At 40.2% G+C, this 24751-nt stretch overlaps 1 protein-coding gene across 1 annotated transcript in view; it reads left to right on the top strand.

The window, feature by feature from the left end:
- The window catches only part of LOC122792798 (annexin A3-like), an 825182-nt gene that overhangs the window by 591064 nt on the left and 209367 nt on the right, over nt 1-24751 (top strand). The window contains exons 8-9 of the mRNA XM_044060366.1: nt 11986-12065; nt 12672-12728. Of these exons, the coding sequence (XP_043916301.1) occupies nt 11986-12065; nt 12672-12728 (137 nt within the window). The remainder of the gene's footprint in view (nt 1-11985; nt 12066-12671; nt 12729-24751) is intronic.

Raw genomic sequence — 24751 nt, 5'->3', positions numbered from 1 at the left:
GATGGTAACTTTGGATTTAAAGGAGGCTTATTTACACATTCCCATCAGGCAGGAGTGCAGAAACTACCTCAGGTTCAAGGCCGGATCGAGGCATTATCAATTCTCTGCGCTGCCCTTTGGATTGGCTACTGTGCCCAGGGTCTTCACAGAGTGCCTGGCTCCAGTAGTAGCTTATTGTAGACTCAAGGGAATTCAAATTTACCCTTATCTGGACTATTGTCTTATTCAGGCAGACAGCAAGGATGTCTTACTCCAGCATCTAGAATTTGTTCAGAAACCTCTCAAGTTCCTGGGATTCACTGTCAACATAAGTCAAATTTGACACCCTCGCAACAGATAACTTTTCTGGGTGCTCTTCTAAACACAACAACCCAGATGGCATTTCTGACATACAAAAAACAATTACAGCTGGCTTCAACTTTCAAAACCTTGGCGACATTAACTCTGCTATCTGCAAGGAAATTCCTGCAGGCTTTGGGTTACATGGCCTCCTGCATCCTTCTCTTACGATATGCAAGACTACATATGAGGAAAATACAGTGGTACCTAAAAAGTGTATGGTCTCAGCATTGCCACAGTTTAGACATACAGATCACCGTCCTGCCTTGTCTTCAAAACAAATTCCTTTGGTGGTCCAAGGCATGTACTCTAAACAAAGGGAAACCCTTCAGTCTGCCTCCAGCCAGTCAGATGCTAACCACGGACGCCTCAGATTATGCATGAGGAGCCCATTTGCAGGGCAACTGTCTGCAGGTCCTTTGGAAAAAGGATCAGAAGCACCTCCATATCAATTTAAAGGAAATGCTAGCCATTCAGAACGCTCTATTGGCCTTCAGGAATCTTCTACAACCAGGGCAACTACTGATACAGACAGACAACACCACAGTTATGTGGTACATAAACAAGCAAGGGGGATCACATTCCTATCCCCTTTGCAGACTAGCCATGAATCTATGGAACACAGCTCTAGCTTGCAAATTAGAACTTCAAGCTCAGTTTCTACCAGGGAAGCAAAACTTCCTGGCAGACAGTCTGAGCAGAAACCTGTCGGACCCGCATGAATGGATGCTGGACACCGAAATATTCAAGATGATTACAGCAGTCTGGGGGATGTCCTCACATAGACCTCTTTGAATCCCACCTCAATCATCAACTACAGATTTTTTGCACCAGGACATTCCACGAACTAGCTTGGAAAGTGGATGCACTGTCATTCAGTTGGAGAAACCTCTCTGGGTATGCCTTCCCGCCTCTACCCCTTCTTCCACGGGTGTTATTAAAGATCAAACAGGGCAAGCCCAAGATGATAATTTTGCTGGCCCCAAATTGGCCTTGACAGTTTTGGTACCCAACACTGAAAAACCTTTCTCTGGACCCCCCTTGGGTTTTACCACAGACTCTGAACCTTCTGTCCCAACACCAGGGTCAGGTTCTGCACTCCCATGTCAAAACTCTCAACCTGGCGGCCTGGTTAATCCAGGGTCTATGATTCATTCTCTCCTACCAAAGCAGGTTATGGATGTCATTTTGGAAGCCAGATGGCCTAGCACTAGAAAATCTTATGCAGGAAAATGGAAAAGATTTTGCACCTGGATGTGCAGGCTCAGGATTCGGACCCTCTTATTCCTGACATTCCTCTGATTTTACTTTACCTGACAGACCTCTTACATAAGGGTCTCTTTTTCTTCCATAAAGATACATGCCTCTGCTATTTCTGCTCATTATAATGCAGACTCTCCTATCTTTTCCCACCAGCTCATGAGACAGTTTCTCAGAGGAGCTAAAGAACTTGAGGCCCCCTAGATCTCCACCCATTCCTGCCTGGGATCTCAACTATGTTCTGGAAAAACTCACTTTACCTCCTTTTGGGCCTGCTGCCACATCTGACATCAAGTTTTTATCTTGGAAGACAGCCATCCTGTTAGCTCTAACATCTGCTAGGAGAGTTTTGGAGTTGCAAGCTCTCATGGCTGTGGAACCTTATATTATTTTTCATCAAGACAGGGTGTCTAAGGACTAATCCTACTTTCATGCCTAAGGTGGTTTCCAAAGTGGCTTTAAATCAAACTATTCACTTGCCAACTTTTTTCCCCAGTCCTCAAAATAAGGGGGAAAGGATCTTGCATTCCTTGGATGTACAAAGACAACTACGTTTTTACCTGGACAGAACCAAGGACATCAGGAAATCAGAACAATTGTTTGTTTCTTATGCTTCAAGTTCCCAAGGTAAAGCCATTTGAAAACAGACCATTTCAAAATGGATTGCTCATGGAATCAGATTTTGTTCACACCATGGAAAGCAAATCCCAGGGAATATAAGGACTCGCTCTACCAGAGCTGCTGCCACTTCAGCTGCCTTCCTCAGGGGAGTTCCTACCAAAGACATTTTGGAAGCTGCAACTTGGAGTTCAGTGCATACTTTTTCTTAGCACTACAATCTACCTCTCTAAGTCTAGGGCAGGCTTTGCTTCTGCAGTTTTGCAGGGCCTTTTAGCCGCCCCCTCTAATTTATGACCACCTCCCTTTTATTCTGCTTTGGGATTCAACCCTGCAGTCATGACTGCAACAGTGAAACACGAACATAGTACATTTGTGTACACTTACCATAAATGTAGTGTTCGAGTGTCTTCACTGTTGCAGTCTGGGTTACCCTCCCTCCTGTCCCCTCTTATTTTTTCTTTTGTGTGGTTCCCTTCACCCTTCTTCTGAGGTGTATTTGCAAAGGGTATGGGATCTTACTCATTTTGGAACTCCTGACATCTGGGGCAAGAAAAACTGGAGAACATGGCATCTGCTGTCAGTTTTGTACTCCTGGCGCTCTGACGTCAGGGAGCATGGCTGAGCAGCCGACGCCGGACCCAGACTTTGGGATTCTGGCCGACCGAGGACTGCCTGCCGGCAGGGGAGAACCCTACAGTCATGACTGCAACAGTGAAGACACTCGAACATCTACATTTATGGTAAGTGTACACAACTGTACTTTCTAACTAACATTAATAAAAATGACCTGAACAAACACTGCACTTGCTGCAACAAGATAGCTAGGTTTGCAGCCAATGCTAAACCACACTCCCCCCCACTGCCAATCCCTACATAAACTACAGTGGTTAGAATTTCCAAACTTACTAAGCTTCCAACTCAACATAGCTCATCAAATTGTATACCATCCTGAGAAAACCCTTGCCGTAACTGGCATGTTAAATTTTCACAACTCCAGCAGGGAACTACAATCCAGTAACAAAGCCCTGATCGAATTCAATCCATGCAAGAACAGCTCTGGAGAAGCCCTATTCTCCCATGAGGTCGCAAAAGCATGGAATACTCTCCATCCTGAAATCGGGTTACAAAATCATATATTTAAAGATATCCTCAAATCACATCTTTTTGCTAACTCCCTTTGCAACTGCAATAACCCTCCCCGAATCTTCCCCCCCACTGTAGGCAGCTTTACCCCCTGAGGCCTCTGATGCATACCTTTCACTGTCATCTTGTTCCACCTATGTGCATTGTATAGTTCGTAAACATGTTCTTACTCTCAGTACCTTATATACATATATTGTATCAGTACTGTAAAATTTGTGATCACACAACTGTACTGTGAGCCTGTATTGCGTTTAACTGTTTTTGGCTTTTATATGTTGGCATTGTACTACTTGTTATCCTACAATTATTATTGCATTTAACTGTCTTCTAAAAATGTAAGCATCCTACTAATTGTTCTTTAATTACTACATCCTCCTAATTGTTTTAATAACCACATCCTACTAACTGTAATTGTTCTTTAATAACCATGTGTTGACACTGTTACTTCTTGGAGCTTTTCTCCCCAGGACTCTGCTGAAAATGGACACTAGCTGGTCCAGTCAGATTATACTGGTAAAACAAATGTTAAATAAATTAAAAAACATGAATTTTTTTAGACTTTGTTAATCTTGTAGGGAACTCAAGTGTATGCCCTACTGGTGTCAATACTCGGAAAAATACTTGAGGGCAAGAGAAGGGGGAAAGTTAACTGCAGATGAAACTTTTCAGTAATGGTGCTATTTTAAATAGTGCATGATTTTCTTTGCATGCTATAAAGTAACGTTTTCTGTTATTTTTAGGTGTAATGGGGATGCTAATATTAAGTAAGCACACCTGTCTTTTTCTTTTTTTTTTTCTCTATTGTGTCTCTCCTTCAGTTTTAAGAAATGTATGCACTGGTGTTAGTTTATAATGGCTAAAAGAATGGCAAAAGTAATGCTACAATTGATATACATCACTGTGGTTTTGTGGAGGGGAGGCTAACATTTGACAACATTAACAGAACATTGATGATCCAGAAGGAAGCAGAATGTAAGAAAATATCATTGTTGGTGGGTCTTGATGCTGAGAAAGCATTTGACAGAGTGAGCTGGGACTTTATGAGCACGACAATGGAAGCCTTTGCATTTCCTGAAAAAAAAAAAGTTGATTAGGAGGCTATGTAAGGGATTGGCAGTGAACATTAAAGTGTGTGTTGTCTTTGATAATTTCTGCTTGAGCAGAGGAACCAGGCAGGGAGGGATGTCCTTTTTCTCTTTATTTGAATTGTATGTAGAACTGTTGGCAAAGAAGGTAAGGGACACAAATTCAAGATGTGATTGGAATGGTAGTCAAGAAAAGTTCTCTCTGTTTGCAGATTATGTAATTTTATACCTGACAAAACCAGAGAGAGACATTAGTGTTGTGGAACATTTTGACAGTTTCATATCTTTTCGGGATATATAATTGAGCTAAAACAAAGGCAATAGCAGTAAATTATGTACCCACATATTGGTTCAGCAATATCCATATTTATGAGGACATGATATAATGAAGTATTTAGGAGTATGGATTAAAAATGATTCTAATGTGGCAGCTAAGGATATGTGGGAAGAGACTAAACAAAAGAGAATGCAAACACTGGGAAAATGGAAGCTTTTTTATATGGGTATGGATAGTAAGATAAAGGCACTTAAAATATTTTTGTCCCGGTAGTCTTGTACACAGGTCAGGCATATTTTTCTCAACTAGAGGAGAATTTGCAGATAGCAATTAATAAAGAGCTGAGGGACTTTATCTGGCAGGGGAAGATGGCAGGAGTCAAGTGGGATAAGATGATTTTTGCAGTAGAAGAGGGCGGACTGGGATTACCAGATTTGAAGTGGTATTTCCAAGCTACAAATTTAGGGCTCCTATACATAGCACAAGCAGAAAGCTATAATTCAAAGTGGAAAGAGATGAAATTGGGGAAGCTCAAAGAATGTGGAATTGAGTGGGATTTTGGATACAGGCCTTTAAGGAGAATAACAGTAATCATACAAAATACAATGTCTGTAAAGAAGCAGAAAGTATCCGAAGAACTAAGACAAAATTGGAATTGAGAAAGATTCTGCCAATGGGTATGACTGCAATTAGGGGTATAGATGATAGGCAACAGATGGATGTAATTTATTGAGAAAATTGTCAGAGGAACCAAGGTATTGGGAGCAAATCACTGGAGAGGGAAAGATAAAATGGGAAGGCACCAAGAATTTATTTGTCCTGTAGGTTAGAAATTGCATTCCCTATCTAGGATTGATGCCAGAGTATAGGTAAAGTGAAAGAAATAAGGGGGTCCTAAACGAAAGACCATCACTGGTAGTGTTTTAGTAGAATCTAGAACAGAAGTTGCTGTTAAATAAATAATTAGTAGAGCATATAAAATATTGTATAATTATAAGAATCAGTCAGAGGAGGTTAGAAAGGATTGGGAAGAGAGATTATATAAATAATTTGCAAAGAAACAATGGGGGGGGGTTATAGGTTTGTGTCTCAAATATGCAACAAAATCTAGAAGATGTAGGATTTTTGCTTGGAAATGTTTACAAAGGTATTTACCAAACTAGACACCAGAGACTTTTTCCTCTGGTAGACTGCAAATGTTGGAGATGTGATGGGGAAGTAAGAGGTAATTTGGCAACTTAATTATTCAATTGCTTAATTGTTTAATTATCATGTTTGATTGTAGTATAAAAGATGCAATAAAGTCTGAATGGTTATTCCTTTGAAGGCTATTTCTAGCCGAGGTACCAGAATAAACCGTTTTGCATCTCAGCTCCAGTTCCTGGTGTTTTTTTATTCGTTGCTGTTCAGTTTGGTTTTCATATTTCATATTCGTGAGGAAAGGAGCTGATTCCAAAAAATGGCTAATTTAGCTTTGAATGAAGATGGTTTTCGTTTTGCCAATTTGCTGAAAGAAAGGGATGACAAGTTGGCTCGTTTTGATCCATGGAGACTATCTGGCAGTGGAAACTTTGATAAGAGGTTTGATGACTTAAAAAAGCTAAGGGTAAAAGAGACTTCACTTTTTTATGATACACGTTTGTTGGAGAAGTATGTGAGTTTATCTATAACACCTAGAGGGCTTCGGGTGGATAAACTATCTGCCTTCAAATTTTCAGAGGAAGAAAATGAGTTTTTAGAGGAATGGAAAGCTGCATCACTACAATGTACTTTAAGTTGGCTTAAAATTCTCATTAAACGGAACCGTAGGAGCTTGGGGGCTGATTCAGTTACAAATTGCAGAGGTGGAAGAGATTCTATCTAAGGAGTTTTGTACTGAAGTGTTTTGCGCAACGATGAAGGAAATTAATGCAGATATTGTGAAAATAGAAGCTGATGTAGTTTCAAAGAAGAAAAATAAGTTAAATAGGGACATTAATGACTTTAAAAGAAATGTAGTGTATTCATGGCAACGTAAGCGCAAAAGTGGTATCTCCCAAACCGGAAATGCTGAAGGAAGTTCCAGGAGTGGTAGAGATTCGTCCGTTTCTTCCTCTGATACAGGTGTGAGCAGGAAAAGTGTGCCGTTTGAGAGGGTGGATGTTATGGAAGACGCTGGTGTCCAGTCAGAGGCAGAGGAACAAACAAGATGGAATTTTCGACAGGGAAGTAAACGAAAATCAAGGAACAAGGGGTCGCAACAGAAGATACTGAGGGAAGGACTGTTTTTGCTTTAGTCACACAGACTTTCAGGTCGGGACATTTTGCTTCTTCTAATGCTGACTGTAATGCTATGCAAATCGTTAATTTAACTTATGATATGGAGCAAGTATTATTTAAGGGAAGTAAGTTTGGCCCTACCAAAATACCTGCACTTTCTGATCTATTGTTTGATGCTAAGCGTTTTTGTCGTAAACTGTTTTTGAAGGTATATTTTGAAGCAAAGGGTTCTGGTAATGCTGTGGATTTAGCAAGTAATGTAAATGGTATTAATGTTGCTAATAATGTTAATAATGAAGAAGCTATTTATAGCTGGAATGTTTCTTTCTTGCTCGTATGAGTCTTTGTTGGATCTTTCAATTTATTTATTTATTTAACATTTGTTGACCGGGAAAATCCGACTAGGTTCCACAGATCCTGCTTTCAGCGGAGGCCCAGGGAGAAATGCTCCAGACGCATGTCTTTAGAATCTTTATGATTTTGACTTGGAAAGTTTTGCACTAGTGGATATGGGTGTATCTGAATTTGATTCTGCTGAAGTTGATTTGGACTCTGGGCATTTTTTTCACAGGGTATGGTAAACTTGAAATGCCTATTTTACCAACTCAGAGTTCTTTTTGTCCTCCCAAGAACTCTTTTACTTTAAAAGTTTTTGAGAATGCATTAGTTAGTGAAAGTGAATATGCCTTGTTTTTGAAAAAATATTTTGAATTTAACCTTTCTAAAACTAAATGGGCAGCTTTAAGAACTATGCAAGGTGTTTTAGACAAATATGCATTTTGTCAGGCTGATAAAGGAGGGAACTGGGTGATTATGGATAGGTTACATTATTTAAAAATGTTTTTTGATTTATTATCTAATGAACAGGTCTATGTTGAACTATCTAATAATCCCATTTTAGAATTTAACACAGCACTTTTGGAATTGTTAGAGAAAGGGGAAAGATTAGGATTTTTGACTGACAAGGATGTTAAAAAAACTTCATATAGTTGGTCCTAAAGATCCTACCTTTTATGCCTTGCCGAAAATACACAAAAACCTGTTGGACCCTCCTGGTCGCCCGATTGTTTCATCCTGTGGTGGTTTTCTTGAACATGTTGGTATATTTTTGGATAGTCTTTTAAAAAAAGAATTGAGGAATGTGACTTCACATATTAGTAATACTAATGAGTACTGTGAGAAGGTAAAGAACTTACAGTGGGATAATACTTTTTATTGGGCCACAGTTGATGTAAAGGCTTTATATACCAGCATCAGGACAAAATTTGGCCTAGAGGCTATATGTAAAATTTTGGGGGAGGGTCCTCGGACTTCCTTCATTATTTTACTTTTGGAATTTGCATTAACTCATAATTATTTTTTGTGTGAACAAAAAATATTTTTACAAAAGGAAGGAACTGCAATGGGGGCTAATTTTGCCCCAACTTACGCGATTTTATTTATGTCGTATTTTGAGACTACATTTCTGTACACTTTAGAATTTTTTCATAAAAATGTTGTACTCTATTATAGGTACATTGATGATTTAATTTTTGTGTGTACTGGTAACGTGTTGGAATTTGAGTTTGTTACTAGTTTGCATTGCAATAGATTTGGTCTTGAATTCACATATGTAGTGAACATCCATACTATTCAGTTTTTGGATATTCTACTATATGTGGATGTTAATAAGGTACAATTTAGGCCGTTTAGAAAGGATACTGCAACTAATAACTTTTTATATGCTACTAGTGCTCATCCTACGCATTTGATTAAGGCACTTCCTTTTGGTGAATTTAAGCGCACATTTGAACATACCTCTGAAATTAGTTTGTTGGAGTCTGAATTTAGGGACATTAAAAATAGACTTTTAGTTGGAGGCTATTCTGAATCTTTAATTAATAATAGTATTGATAGGTTATTTAAACCTGATTTGAGTATAAGGGATGAAGATAGAATCTATAATAGAAATAAGAAAGTTGATAGGGGTTTTTTGAATAGCAAAAATGAAAACAAAACATTTTTTGTCACCAAATACTCTTTTCTTCCTAACTTTGAAAAATATTGTGGATTTTCTTTGGCCTATAGTTTGCCAAAATGATGAGTTAGGTAAGCTTTTTCCTAATAAAGTTTGTTTTTCTTATGGAAGATATGTGAATTTGAAGGAAATGTTGAAGCCAAAGCGAAAAACTAGGGACATGAATTTGTTGGATGGCAGATTTAAGTCAAAGGGTATGTTCAAATGTGGCAAATGTAAAATTTGTTCCAAAGTTAAAAATCTATCAGGCAGTTGTATTAATGGTGTAAAATATGAGGCCACTGAAAAATTTGATTGTAAATCTTGTGGAATTGTATATCTTGTGGGTTGTGGTTTCATTCTACCTCAATATTATATAGGCCAAACTAAACGTCAGTTAAAGATACGGATCCTGGAACACATGGGGGATATTAGAAATCATAGGATGGAAAGTCCAATTTCTGAACATTTTAATGTTGTTCACAATGGTGTTTTGGATTCGTTATTTTTTTGCACATTAGCTAAACCGGATGTCTATAATGCTGGTAATTTCTTACAGAAGTTATTGAATTTAGAAAGTAGGTTTATATTAACTTTTGGTACTTTGAAACCTAAAGGGTTGAATTTGGAAATGAATATCACTACTTAAAGGTATTTTCCATATTTCACAAAGATACCTGTAAAACATTTAGTTATTTTCCCTACTACATGCATATACTTATTGGTGTAATATATAGTTAATTTAGTATTATATGCATTTATTTTGCTGAATGCTTCTGTGTATTTTGTCCTTTCTTGTGGTTCATTAATGCATGGTCTCTTTAAAGCTTCAAGCCTCTTGTTATATTTAATTATTCAATTGTTTAATTGTTTAATTATCATGTTTGATTTTTAGTATAAAAGATGCAATAAAGTCTGAATGGTTATTCCTTTGAAGGCTGTTTCTAGCCGAGGTACCAGAATAAACCGTTTTGCATCTCGGCTCCAGTTCCTGGTGTTTTTTTATTAGTGTAATGAGTTGGCAGACTTTAAAGATTCTCTGCAGACTATTCTATTAGAGAAACTGGGTGAGAAAATTGATGCAACTAGGGAAATGATTTTTCTGAGCTTTGATAAAGAAACGGCACTGCCTAGACAGGGTCTATATTATATCCTCGAACGCTTAAAAAAGCGAACGCTGATTGATCAAACTTATTTTCGCTAAACTGCAAAATATCAAAGCAGCAGAAACTCAAATTTTTTCCTAGGGAAAGAATTTTTCTGTTTCGGTATTTTCAGTGTTATGGTGGAAAGTTACCGGTCGGATTCAGGTAAGTGTGCGATTGTGTGGATGTGAGTGTTAGGGTGATTTAGGTGAGTTAGGGTTAGGGCTCGGGTTAGGTGTGTGTGCGATTGAGTGGACATGAGGGTTAGGGTGGATTTAATGAGTTCGGGTTAGGGGAGTGGGTGAGGTGAGTGTGCGATAGTGACGGACCTTAGGGTTTGGGTTAAGGTAAGTGGGTAGTTAATGGTGTGTGCATAGTTTAGTGTAGGGTTAGGTATCAGATTTTAGGTGTATGTGTGTGGATTTCTGTTTAGTGTGCTTGTGTTGTGTGCATGTGTTTTGGATCAGCGATTTTTTTTTTTTCCCTGGGAAAAAAATCGCTGATCTGACCGTTCGAGATTGTAAGCTTTCACTTAAATTAGGTCGATCAATCAGCGTTTGCTGTTTTAAGCGTTCGATGATATAATATAGACCCGCCTAGACATACGTCTTACTGAGTCTAGTTATGGTGGCTGCCAAAAAAGCAATTACTAGAAAATGGAAATCTGTCTAAACCAACTGTACTATTAGTAGTGAATATAGTAACAACGATAACACTGGAATTGGGATATTTAGAAAAGGGTGGAAGCAAATAACATGGGAAAAATGGTAACTGTGGGAATAATGCATACAGGGGAGGAATGAGTTTTAAAAGAAGGCAGGATTTTGATTTAGCTATGTAATGTTTCACTGACAGCGATTATGTAGATCATAAGTAATGTGTAATGTTTGCAACCATAATTGTCAATATGGTCTGTGATGTAAAATACTTGCATCAGTATGGTTTATTTTCATTTATATAAATGTATGATTGCCTATATAAGTGACAATTTAATAAAGATGCTTCTTGTTAAAGTAAGTTTGGGAAGAAAAATCCATAGAATAATTACATTTTAGGTAGGTGTATGTCTGGTTCGTTATTAGCATTTAAGTGTATTGGATGCTTTGTCAGAGTAACTTAATGGGCACGATTAGCTTCCTGGGCTGGTGATTGAGAGTAATGTGCCTGGCATATAGTAGTGTGTTGCTGGAGGCAAGGTAGGACTGAGAACCTATGCTCTTGATAAGAGTTCATGAGAATTGTGATTGAGTAATTTGTCTTAAGCTGTGAGCTTTTGAAGCAAGGGTAAATGATAGCCCTTTTTAGAGGCTTTTGTGAATGGTGAGAGGGTGACTTTTCTACTATGTGGTAATATTTGAGGTCTGTTGTAGAGAAGGCATTTGTTAAAGACTTTAAATGGTGTGGCGGTATTGCTACTGAAAGTTAAGCTAATGTTGTGGGTTACATATTTCTTAAGTGGGTTTTGTGTTTGAACGTGTACGCTAAGGTAGACCATTGGTTAATGGTCTACTTGACAAACACAGTTCTACCTAAAACATATTAATTTTTTTGGATTTTTCTTCCCAAACTTGCACTTAAAGTGTAAGTAGAAATTTTTTTGATAAGCAGTTGAAGATATTCTTGATACATGGAGAAATGGCTTGGAGTCCCAGTAATGAGCCTTTTGTAATAGCAGTGGGTTATAATAAGGGTAGGAGAACATGCTTAGTGCGTGTATGGTAGGAAAACTGACATGGAAAGATTAATGGCTAAATTATTTTAGTAGTTCACTCTCTGTTGTTGTGGATGTTCTTGTCTCTCTGGTTTGTTTGAGATGTTTTCATTTTTAGTAGTCCTAACTTTCTGATTTTTACATCGCAGCATTCGGCCGGATACTTGGTGATGACATCTCTTCAGACACATCAGGAGATTTTAAGAAGTGCCTCCTCCTTCTAAAGGAGGTAAGATTCAAGTATTACTGCAACAATCACTGGAAGGCATTTTGCATTGTAACTATATAATTCCTATCCTTTGTTTGCATGTTAAAGGGGAGTTGTAAGGAGGATATGCAGATGTTTCAGAACATATGCATGTGCAGTAAATATAAGAACTCTGTGTATAATTGTAGTGATACAGATGTCATCCTCATGAGCTTAATGCACATACAAGTGCTGTCCAAAATTTGAGTTTGCAGACAAATTTTACCAACTTCAGCTGAGGAAAGATCCTCATTAAAATAAACTGTGTAGCTTCTGGCCTTCAGTGGGCACAAAATTACAGTTTTAATACTTAACTGTAACTTGAGTTCATATTTACAGTATGGCTCTGTATCAGATTGCTCTCTTCTTGGATGAGCTGGGAGAATATATTTTAAGAAAAATTATGAAGTACTGTTTTTGTTTCGGAAGCACTATTGCATTTTTGCTTGAGGGACTGCAGTTTTTTTGTACAGACTGAAATTTGGAAGCCTCTGTGAAAGACTATATTTGTTTCTCATTTAGATTCTTTAAGTATATTGGCTTCTGAAGCGTTACTTGTTTCATTAGAATTTTGTCTTATTTCTTTAGGGCACAAGAGATGAAAATCCTAATGTGGATGAGAATCTTGCCAAAAGTGATGCACAGGTATGCAATGAGTCGTTTTAAACAAAAAAAGCAAGGCAAACCTACTGTAATGTCAAAGTCCTTGCTCGTTCTTTCTTCTATACTGTTACATAACCACTTGGGCTTTTCCCTACTGCTACTGAATTGTAGATCATCCATCAGTCTACTATAATCTTTCTATGTGATGGTCGTTGTAGGACCTGAATTTTGTCAAATTAGTAGAACAAGAAATGATAGAGAAATGCAGTTTTTAACTAAGTACATATTTAGACAGTAGTAATGTTTCATTTTGCCCCGTTTAAGAAGACATTTGTAATGGTTAATTCTGCAAAAGTTTGGAAGAGGTTTGAAATGCCTGCTATTTTTTCTTTACTTAATTCTGTACAGTTAATATGTTGACATGCAGTCCTCATGCATGGTGCACAGTATCTCAACAGCTGCCTACTTAATTTCCTACTCTATCCATCCCCCCACCCCCAGTTTCTGTTTGGGATCCTGGTGTGACTTTCACTTTCATTGTATTATACCTCTTTCTGTTGCTTTTCTTTATTAGCTGTACTCCTCCTTTCATTGTAGTAATCTCCTCAAGTCTAGGCACCTCTTGTGTAAATCTTGCTCCCATAGTTTTAATTGATGGTTTTAACATTAGTACTCAACATTCTGATTATCATTTTTCTTTCTTTCCAGATGTTGTCCTCTCTTTTTTTTTGTATCCCATATACATAATTCCCAAATATGTTCTGCTTCCTTTTTAAATGCCTCCCCAAATTTATATGCCTGCTGTAAACCTCTTGTGCCCACCCGCAGCCCCAGAATGTGCATGATTCCTGCCTTTACTTGCTGACATCTCTAGCATCTGCTGTCCTCCTTCCTTTATCAAACTCCTGGAGGTTAGATAACATATCTGCAGTATTCTCAGGTTTGAACTCCCACTCCGTGTACTGTCTAAATGTGGCTCACTGTCGGAATTGTCTCTTGCAGCTCCCTGCCATGCTTCATTCCTCTGATTCTTTCTCGTTCTATATTCTTTGACCTTGTCCCTTCTTTTCCTTAATGTTTCATACATCTGCTTGATCATTTGCCTCCTTAAATCCTTCCAGTTCCTCCAGGGTGCCATCATATCTCCTTTTGCCCTTCCTGCCTGTTCTTTGTCCTGTTGCCCTCTGCGTATACCTTTTCCAGGTCTCTGAATACCAAGTAGTTCCAGTATTGGGTCATTTGTATTCGGTATTAACTCCTTTGTTTTAAAGCTTTCCCTACCATCATTTTCTCTTCATATCCAATCTTTTTGTTGAGCTGTTGCACTTCTCATCAGGATTATTTCACTTTTCTTCCCAGTCTTTGCCCCACACTAATGTTCCCCCTTAGTTTTTTCAAGTCTCCTTCACTGCATTTCATGCATCCCAGGTCTTTGTTTCTAAATTAATGTCTTTTAGTAAACTTCCACATCTCTCTCTCTCCCCCTTTGCTTTACTGTTCCTGTCTTGTTTTAAACACTGGATGATGTTACATGTCATTGCATATATCAAACATGAGATCCCAGGCTCACCAATTTTTGTTTCCCTTTCATTCTAATGTTTGCATAGTTCGCCATTTTCCCTTGCCTTTATTGACACAGCACGATCTTTTTGCACTTGTTGCAGCCCTTTATCCCAGGTGGTCTTATTTTTATGGTGATGAGTTGGTGGATGATTATTGGTAGGATCATGTAAGCTGCTTTAATTCTCCAAAGCAATATCCAAGTTTTCTTCTCACCCCACATCTGGAGAAGTATCCTTTACCTTTTCTCCAGATTCATATATTTTTTTTGTCCTATTGTCTCTCACTGTGCTCCCCACATATAGCCGTATATATTGGGGAACTCTGCCTCTTATCTATTTCCCCATTTTCCCTTCCCTTTTCTTAATCTAATTGCTGCTACTTTTTGCCCCCGAGTCTTGCCACTTCCTTAAATTGTAAGATGTCCTTCAAGGATGCATCTGCAGTCCTTACAAATGGGTTGTCCTGTCATCAGGCAGCCCTTCGGTCGGCCGGATTCCAAAGTCTGGGTCTGGCTTCGTCTGGTGTCGCGCTTCACCCGTCATAGCTGCAGTTCTTCGGGTATAAAGGCATCAGCCGACGCCATTTTCCTCAGTCTTACTTGCCGCGTGGCGCCCGAAGCAGAAGCTGTTCGCAAGTGCCGGTCGGTCAGAACCAGAGATTACTACTACCGAATACTACTTCGAAGACTTCTAAAAAGCTAAGTACCCCATTGGGGACTCTTTCTTGCCTCAGCCGATGTCAGAAAAAGTGAATAACTGTTTAACTTGTGGGAAACAAATACCTCATAAAGATTTCCACTCTTACTGCTTACCTTGTTTAGGCCCAGACCACAACGTAACAGCTTGTATAGCCTGTGCTTCTTTTAACCGACGGACGCTTAGACGCCGGTCGGAGTTTGCAGAACAGTTTTTCGGCTCTGATTTTGCTTATATCTTGCCGTCGGATCCTCCAACTTCACAAATAACCAAAAAACGCAGGGAAAAGGACCGACACTCGCGATCCGCGGTTTCGGCCGAAACCGCGGTTAAGCCAACCACGAGTGTCTCGGTTTCGGCTGAAACCGAGCAAGCGGTTCTTTCCCCAGCCGAAAACATGCCTTCTACCGAGGCCTCTTCTAACCTGGTGGAATCGGCTTCTGAAATCCAACCTGCAGTTGCGGTTTCTCAGGAATTTTCAGACACTATTCCCTTGGATATTTCAACCCCTGCACGTGGAGCTGCTAGGCCTCCTGCAGCCATGTCTATTAAGGCCTTTGCCAGGGCTAAAGCAGCTGAAGCTTCAAAAACTGTGCCTGTCAAGCCCCCCTCTCACAGGCCCAGCACCAGTTCCCATATGCTTTCTTTGGCTGAGGATCTCATTTCTTTAATTCGTGGATCCCAGCCTCATCCAGACAGGACCTCTCATCCACCTCCAGAGAAGAGGCCTAGAGCAGAGCCCCCAGAGCCAGTATCCACAGATGATTCCTCTGATGACTCAGAACATACAGACCCTCCTGAGGCTCCTTATTCTCCTTACGAAGACTCTGATGCTGAAGAGTCCATTCCTTCAGCCTCTCCACCTGAGGAATTTTCCTTTGGGGAAACCTTGCATGCTATGAGGGAACAATTTCAGTGGCAGGGCCAAGATTTCTCAGACTCCAGAAAAAGGCTTAGAACCTTTCTTCATTTGCCACAGCATAGGCCTTTAGCTATACCTCCAGTTCTTTCTGTTGTAGATGATGCATTTAATGATGCTTGCACTGCTCCTGATTCATTACCTCCAGCCCCTGCTAAGCCCGATAGGTTCTACAGGGTCCCGGACACTCATCACCATTTATACAAGGCTCCTTTTGCAGATCCAGAGACTATCTCCCAGGGCCCTAAAGCTGTAGCAACTACATCTACTAAAAACCCCCTTCCCTCTGAAAGGGAATCCAGGTCCTTAGAGCGATGGGGTAAAAAAGTTTACACCCCTGCTACTTTGTCAGCTAGAGCTTTGAACTGCCAATTTCATATGATTCAATATCAAGAGTTTATGCTAGACCAGTTAACTAAAAAGCTGTCCTCTGAAGAATCTTTAGATAAGAAATATGTTCAGGAAATGGTACATAACATACAACAGGTTAGTAACCATTCTTTAAAATGTGGCTATGATGCACTGGAGGCTTCCTTTAGATCAGCCATGACTGGCACAGTTATCAGGAGATATGCATGGTTGAAAGAGCAGGCATTACCAGACCATGTCAAATCAAAGCTTTTAGATGCTCCCATGGACAAAGTCAATTTATTTGGTTCCCCTGCACAGCAGGTACTAAAGAAGATGGAAGAGAAGGCGAAATCTGTACAAACAGTGAAAGATTTCTTACAGGTTCAACCTCCAAGGTTTAGCAGGAACTGGCCCTCCAAAGAATTGGTCCTTTCCGGACTTCTAAGACACAGAGAGGCAGGAATAGGCGTTCAAGAGGCAGAAACCAATCCAGGGGTGCCTACAGGGGACGCCAGTAGCAAGGTAACAACCAGCGAGGCACAGACGCAGCCACCACCACTACAACAACACAATCACAGTGACTTGGCTGTGGCACCGCCTACCAGGGAACAACTGGAAGCACCCTTAGGCGGAAAGCTAACATTATTTTCAAAGAACTGGTATTGCATCACAAGGGAAAAATGGATTTTGCAAACTATAGACCAAGGTTACAGGTTCCATTTCCATACTCTACCAGCAAAGAGAGGAATGCCAAACCTACCACCTACTCAAAGGGCAGAAGCTCTAAAGCAAATATCTCAATTATTAAGAATGAGAGCTGTGGAAAAGGTACCATCTATGGAGCAAGGAAAGGGATTTTACTCCAGACTCTTCCTGGTACCAAGAAAAGAAAACAAATGGAGGCCTATTCTCGACCTGTCCGCTTTAAACACATTCCTCATTGTTCCAAAATTCAAAATGCTGACCCTACAGCAGCTCCTTCCCATGCTGGGCAAGGAGTCTTGGCTGGTAACTCTAGATCTCATGGAGGCATACCTGCACGTCCCCATACGACCAAATTGCAGAAGATACCTCAGATTTCTTGCAGGATCAGAGCATTATCAATTCTCAGCATTGCCCTTTGGCTTATCTACTGCGCCCAGAGTGTTCACGAAATGACTGGCATCAGTAATTGCTCATTGCAGACTTCAGGGAATCCAAATTTACCCCTACCTGGACGACTGCCTGATACAAGCGGACAACAAAAGCAAGCTAACAGGACTTACAAAGAGTCATTTACCTGCTGCAAGCCCTGGGATATACAGTCAATATAAAAAAGTCAAGGCTGATTCCATCCCAAAGAATAACCTTTCTGGGTGCAGAACTGGACACATCAAAACAAATGGCATTCCTAACTGCAGAAAAGAAAGAGCAACTACCTCTCTACTTCTTGGCATTAACAAAGCAGAACCATCTAACTGCAAGGAAAGTACTGCAAGCCCTAGGCTTCATGGCATCCTGCATAATTCTGGTCCCTCATGCCAGGCTGCATATGAGAAAGCTACAGTGGTACCTAAAGAATTTGTGGTCTCAACACAAGCACAGCCTAGAAACCAAAATTCCAGTAATCCCATGCCTGAAGCAAGAGTTCCTATGGTGGGCTCAGGCCTGTCAATCAAACACAGGATTGCCCTTCTGCAACAGTCAACCAAGCCAAACCATCACGACAGATGCATCAGACCTCGGTTGGGGGGCACACATGCTGGACAAGTGCATACAAGGCTTATGGACTCAAGACCAGCTGCACCTGCACATAAATCTAAAGGAAATGCTGGCAGTGAAATTGGCAATCCAGTCATTCAGACCATTTCTCCAAGAAGGTCAGTTGATGATAAGGACAGACAACACCACAGTTATGTGGTACATCAACAAACAGGGAGGCACACATTCATACCCTCTATGCCGGCTGGCACTGGACCTATGGGATGTGGCTCTGAGCTACAACATTCAGTTAAAAGCAATTTTTGTACCGGGAAAAGAAAACATTCTAGCAGACATACTAAGCAGAACTACCATGGATGCCCACGAATGGATGCTGCATCCAGACATCTTCAAAGCCATCACAAGAAAATGGGGATTACCAGAAATAGACTTATTTGCATCCCCACTCAATCACCAGCTAAAGAGATTCTGCACAAGGACGTACCACCCACTTGCTTGGAAGGTGGACTCCCTAGCTTTCAGTTGGAAGAACCTGACAGCATACGCATTCCCACCACTTCCTTTGATGCACAAGGTGCTTTTGAAGATCAAAGAGGAACGTCCAAGGATCATTCTGATAGCTCCAGACTGGCCAAGGCAACATTGGTACCCATTGCTGAGGAGCATGTCTCGGGAACAAATATGGGCACTACCTCTGATCCCATTGCTGTTAACACAGAACAACTACAACATCCTGCATCCAAACCTGAAAACTCTGCAGCTAACTGCCTGGAACATTACATAAGAACAATTAACCCAAATTTATCCCAAAGGGTTAAAGACATAATCCTTGAGGCTCGTAGACCTTCAACAAGAAAGAATTATGCAGCAAAATGGAAAAGATATCTCATTTGGAGTACTGCAAAGGGAGAAGATGTGGCACTGGTAAACATAGCCAACATCCTGGAGTACTTGGCAGAGCTCTTCCATACAGGCCTGTCCTATTCTTCCATCAAGATACATGCATCAGCCATTTCAGCAGAATACAGCTTGGCTCCTCCTGTCTTCTCACATCCTCTGCTCAGGCAGTTTGAGAGGAATTAAAAATGTAAAACCTCCCAGGAAACCACCATTGCCAGCATGGGACTTGAACTTTGTGCTAGAAAAATTGACACTTCCCCCCTTCGAACCAGCAGCAACAGCAGAATTACAATACTTATCCTGGAAGACTGCTTTCCTGCTGGCAATCACCTCAGCAAGAAGGGTCTCTGAACTACAGGCATTAATGGCAGTGCAACCCTTCCTGATCTTCCATCAAGATAGTGTCCATGAGAACAAATCCTACATTTATGCCTAAGGTGGTATCCAGAGTGTCTTTAAATCAGGCTATCCACCTACCTACATTCTTCCCCAACCCTCAGAACAGCGGAGAAAGACTGTTGCATACCTTGGATGTACATAGACAATTACGCTACTACCTGGACAGGACCAAGTCCAATAGAAAAACTGACCAGCTTCTGGTAGCATATGCAACAGGAAAGGAAGGAAAACCAATTTCAAAACAGACAATCTCCAAATGGATAGGAAATTGCATTAGATTTTGTTACTCCTACCATGGAAAGAAAACTCCAGAGAACGTCAGGCCTCACTCCACAAGGGCTACAGCCACTACCACAGCTTTCTTACGAGGAGTGGCTACCAAGGACATTATAGAGGCTGCTACCTGGACCTCCGTGCATACATTTGCCAAGCATTACAATTTACCTTTATACTCTAGATCCCGAGCAGGTTTTGCCACTGCTGTTTTGCAAGGGATCCTAACTACACCATAATCTTTCCTTTTTCCTCCTCCCCTAGTTTAGCTATGGTATTCTACCCATTTGTAAGGACTGCAGATGCATCCTTGAAGGACATAGTACAGTTTTGTACCTACCATAAATGTAGATGTCCGATAGGAATGCATCTGCAGTCAGGATTACCCACCCACCTTCCCTCTGTGGTACTCCTAGGGTATTTGCCATCCTTCAGCTAGCTTGGGGATCTATTATGGTGTATTTGTTTGTATATATGTACATACATGCTTATTTTATGTGTTTGCTCTCTACTATTTGGAAACATTGGCATTTATCCAAATTTAGCCATCCATGAGGGCACCTGGCATCTGGGGCAAGAAACACTGAGGAAAATGGCGTCGGCTGATGCCTTTATACCCGAAGAACTGCAGCTATGACGTCGGGTGAAGCGCGACACCAGCCGAAGCCAGACCCAGACTTTGGAATCCGGCCGACCGAAGGGCTGCCTGACGACAGGAAAACCCATTTGTAAGGACTGCAGATGCATTCCTATCGGACATCTACATTTATGGTAGGTACAAAACTGTACTATGCATCTCTTATACTTCCCATTCCTGCAGGCACATGCTCTATTAACATGCAGTTATCTGCGTATAACACAAACTGAGCTGTTATCCATGCCTTTCCTTCAAGCATTGCTAAATTGTGTCTGAAGTTCAGTCACCTCTCACTCATAAGTGTGAACAGGCCTGTAATTAGTGGGCACCCCTGTCTGGTTCCCTTGTCTGTCGTCTGCTCAGATACTGCTCTATTTTTGAGTACTTCATTTTCTGTGTCTTGGTATATAGTTTGCATCAAATGTATGAACCTTCCGATACCCACCTTTGTTGCAGTAGTTTCTATAGGAATTCCCACATCACCATATCAGAGACCTTTTTTGAGGTCAGAGAGCACTTCTATTCCTCCTTGTGCATAAATTCTGTCAGGTCTCCTGCCTTTTCTACCTTGACTTCACAAAGCTATTTTGCCCTGTTTGTATTATTTTTAGCATACTTCATCCAATTTTCTACACAGTACTTACAAAATCTTGATATGTACATCTAGCAGAGTGAGGCCTATAATTTCCTTACCTCCTCCCTCTTTAGGTATCATGGCTTTTGTCATGATTGTTTTTATTTATTTTGTCCATGTCTGTTCTCTTGTATTCCTTCCCTAGGATCTCTCACATTTTCTCCCTTTCCCATTTGTAGAACTCTAGGGTGGGGGTCAGCTGGCCCGCCATTTTTTTCTTACTTAACATTTCCTCCAGCTTTCTTCTGTACCACCTCCTATCTCTCTCAACAGCTCCTCACTCACTCTTCCTTCTCTTTTCTGTGCTCGTCAGCTTTCCACTGACAGTGACCTTTATCCTGTACCACCAACTCTTTTCCAGTTTGTTCCTGTTGCATTTTCCATTCCGTCATGCTTTACTGTCTGATTGATGCATGACGTGATATATGATTCTTGTGTTTGGATTTCTTGGGTTAGTTCTAATCTCATCTTTATGTTCCTTCCATGCAACCCTGTAATTTTCTGGTTCTGTTGTGATATCTCTTGTCTGTGCCCAGTTAGCAAAAAATTCTTGTGGAATCCTTTATGCCTGTTTGGTGCATACACGTTTCCTATGGTTCAGTGGAACCTTACACAATTCCCTGCCAGCTCTGACTAACTACCCTACTTTATCACTTTCTCTGAGGTTGTCCAAATGCCTCTACAAAATAAACTTGTTGCACCCCTACCCCTGCCTTGTTGTCTAGTCTACCATTGGGAGGTCATAACACAGTATCATCTTCCCATCTCTTTTTTTTTTCATTTTTGTTTCTTGTAATACAACAATGTCTTTCCATGTCATTGAACTTTTTCTGTATTCCTCTCCTCCGGATAGGATTTGTGAACTCCTAATTTTCTGTATTTTCCTTGTTTTGCCCAGTCTCTCTGCTTATACAGTTGACATTCCAGCAGCATAATCCTTTTTCCTGTCCTACCCTCTGCACTGAACATTGTGTTCTTTGACAGCTTCCTATGCTTGGACCCCCGCCTCCCTATCCCTGCCCCTAGAATCTCTGCCTTTTGCTTCTTGCATTTGCATTTGTTTGTCCTGGGCATGAGCCCTTTAAGACTTTTGCTTCCTTCCATTGTCCGTTATACTAATACATTGCAAGCCCACCCCACTGTTGATGCCACAATCTCTTTATATTACAGCATTCCCTTTTATTGTTCCTCCTTTCCCCACTGTTGCTAACCAGTCGGTGATGCACAAGTTTAATTTGTGTTTTAGTCCCAACATCTTTGTGTGTGCAGTTTTACAGCTTATGCTAGCTGTACATCACCATTCCTTTATTTCACATGCCTGTGAATTGTTTACCTTACTTTTCATATTTCCCACTTGCTACATAAGTGATGTATTTTTCTAATATTTAGACAAACTGTTTACTGCAGTTTATTGCACATAATTAAGTAGTTACAAAAAGTATATTGCCAACTTTGTTGACTTACTCCCATGTCCCCTTGACTGTATTGGCCATCATTGCCCTGGGAATTGATTCAGTTCCTCCCATTGTTTGTAAAGATGTTCTTCGTGTTTCACTGTTGCAGTCATCACACTTGGGTTATCTGCCTGCAGGTAGCCCTCAGTCGGCCCGAATACCTTGTCTTGGGTGAATGTCTTGTGATTTCTGCATCGGATGCTGTCGCCTCTTCCATGACGTCAGGTAGTCAGTGGTATAAAACGTGCAGCTGATGCCATTGCATCTGCTTTTCTTGCCATGCGGGAGCCTGAAGCAGAAGCAGTTCACAAGTGCAGGTCGACCACTACCTGAAATTTTCATTTTTCAAGTTTCAAACCTGAAGTCTTCTAAAGCTGTTATGGCATAGTGGTTAACTGTTGGGACTATAGTGTACAGGGTCCTTGGTTCAAGACCTGCAAGGGCTGTTTATTTTACAGGATATGCACCCTTCCAAGCAATAGAGTGCTCCCACCTCTAAACCAGGGAGTGGTAAGCCACCCTCATATGGAAAAAGTTCACAATAACTCCTGCATCCTTCCCAGCCATGCTAAAGTATTTGCACCCCTAGGAGGAAAGCTCGACCTGCATGCAAAAAACTGGGAATACATTACCCAGGACCATTGAGTCTTAAACATTGTATCCCAGGATTTCCATTTTCTTGTAATTGCTTATTTGGTCAGCTAATTAAACTCATCAAGACCTTATGTTTAGGCATTCAGATACTGTATCCCAGTTAAAAAAAAAAAAAAAAAAAATCCTTATAGAAAATCATTTGCTCATCCAGTATTCTTGCCAAGAGTGTTCTGTAAGGATTTTTTAGTCTGGCAACTCATTACACTCCCAAAACTTATGTTCCCAGTTGCCTCTTTCCTCCCTATCACACCTCCACATTTGCAATCTACCTGAGGAAAAATTCTTTGGAGTCTGCTTGGGATATAGAAGTAGCTATGTGAACATTTCCAGGCAAAAATCCTAAATCTTCTAGATTTTGCATATTTGGGAGCCATATATATGCCCTCCCATTGCATTTGTGAATTTCTTATCTAATCTTTCAGAAGGGATCAGAAAAGATTGGAATTGATTCCTATAGATATTGTGCAAAATCTTATCTGCCCTACTAGTTATCCCTTAAGCAGCTGTTTTTGTTCTACATTCAGTTAAAAAATCAACCAGTGCAAGTCTTTCATTTAGGTTTCCCTGATCCCTTTCTCTTTGCATGTACTCTGATGTCAATTCCTGATAGGGAAGGCAGTCACTAGCCTTCAAGTCTAAATAAATGTCTTCTTGGGCTGTTCCCATTCTTTTACATTCCTTTCTCTATTTCCAGTACCTTGGTTTCTTTGCCATCTTCCTATAGTATATATCCCAGTCCCCTCTTGTTATGTGTACCCCTAGTTGGTCGCCCTTATAAGCAGAATCTCCTTTCTACATTCCTGTACTGGCATAGTTGTAAGTATGTCTGCTAATTTATGAATATAATATTCTCTGATCTCCAAACAAAATCTGATTCTTTCCTTGATTTTTTTGCATTGCTCCTCCCTTCATCATTATACTTTTCCATTTTAGATTGCAGCTTTCTGCTTGTATTCTATATAAGAATCTTAACCGTGTAAATCTAAAATATCCCTTCAAATCAGGTAATCCTAAACCTCCTTGATGTATTGGGAGGATACGTTATCTTACTTGGCTGTTGCTCTTCTCTCCCAAATAAAATTGTTCGTCTCGGTTAATTATGATCCATGACTTCTCCTCTGGTTGATAAAAATATGCCTGACCTGTGTATAAAACTAAAGGGACTAAAAGCATTTTTACTGCTTATGTCTTGCTAATCCATATCCATAGACAAGAATTTCCAGTTTCTCATTTTTTCTATTGTCTCTTGTTTAGTCTGTTCCCACATGTACTTAACTGTCATAACTGAATCATTTTTAATCCATACTCATAAATACTTCAGTTTTTCATATCCCCATAAAATGATTATTGCTGAGCCAATTAATGAGGACACAGTTTTTAGATATATAGCCTTTGTTTTATCTTCTTTAATTTTAGATCCACTAAAACTGAACTTTCAGAATATTCTACAACACTAAGATGTACATTTCTTCCATTAGGTACAAAATATCTGCAAATAAAGCAAACATTTCTTGAACACCATATCAGTTTTATATCCTTGAATGTGAGTCCCTTATTTTCTTTCCCAATGGTTCTAAAATGTAACACACAAAAAGGGAAAGGGATTACCCCTGCCTGATTTTTCTGTTTAGACGCAACTTATCAGATAGGAACCCTCCCACTTTGATTTTTGCCTATAATAACCTTATTGTATCAAATGTCTCCATTGCCCTTCTGTATAAAATCCCAGATTACTTTGTCAAATGCTTTCTCTGTATCAGAACCCATTAGTAACAGTGGTGTTTTCTTATATTCTGCTTCCTTCTGGCTCATCATTGTTCTATTAATGTTGTCAAATGTTTGCCTTGCCTCCACAAAACTACATTGGTGCGTATCTTATCAATTT

This window comes from Protopterus annectens, chromosome 2.part0, assembly GCF_019279795.1.
Source record: "Protopterus annectens isolate FY-2018-M chromosome 2.part0, PAN1.0, whole genome shotgun sequence".
NCBI classification, from domain to species: Eukaryota; Metazoa; Chordata; order Ceratodontiformes; family Protopteridae; genus Protopterus; species Protopterus annectens.
Note: the sequence above shows the minus strand (reverse complement) of the source record. Positions and strands in the feature narration are given on the sequence as shown.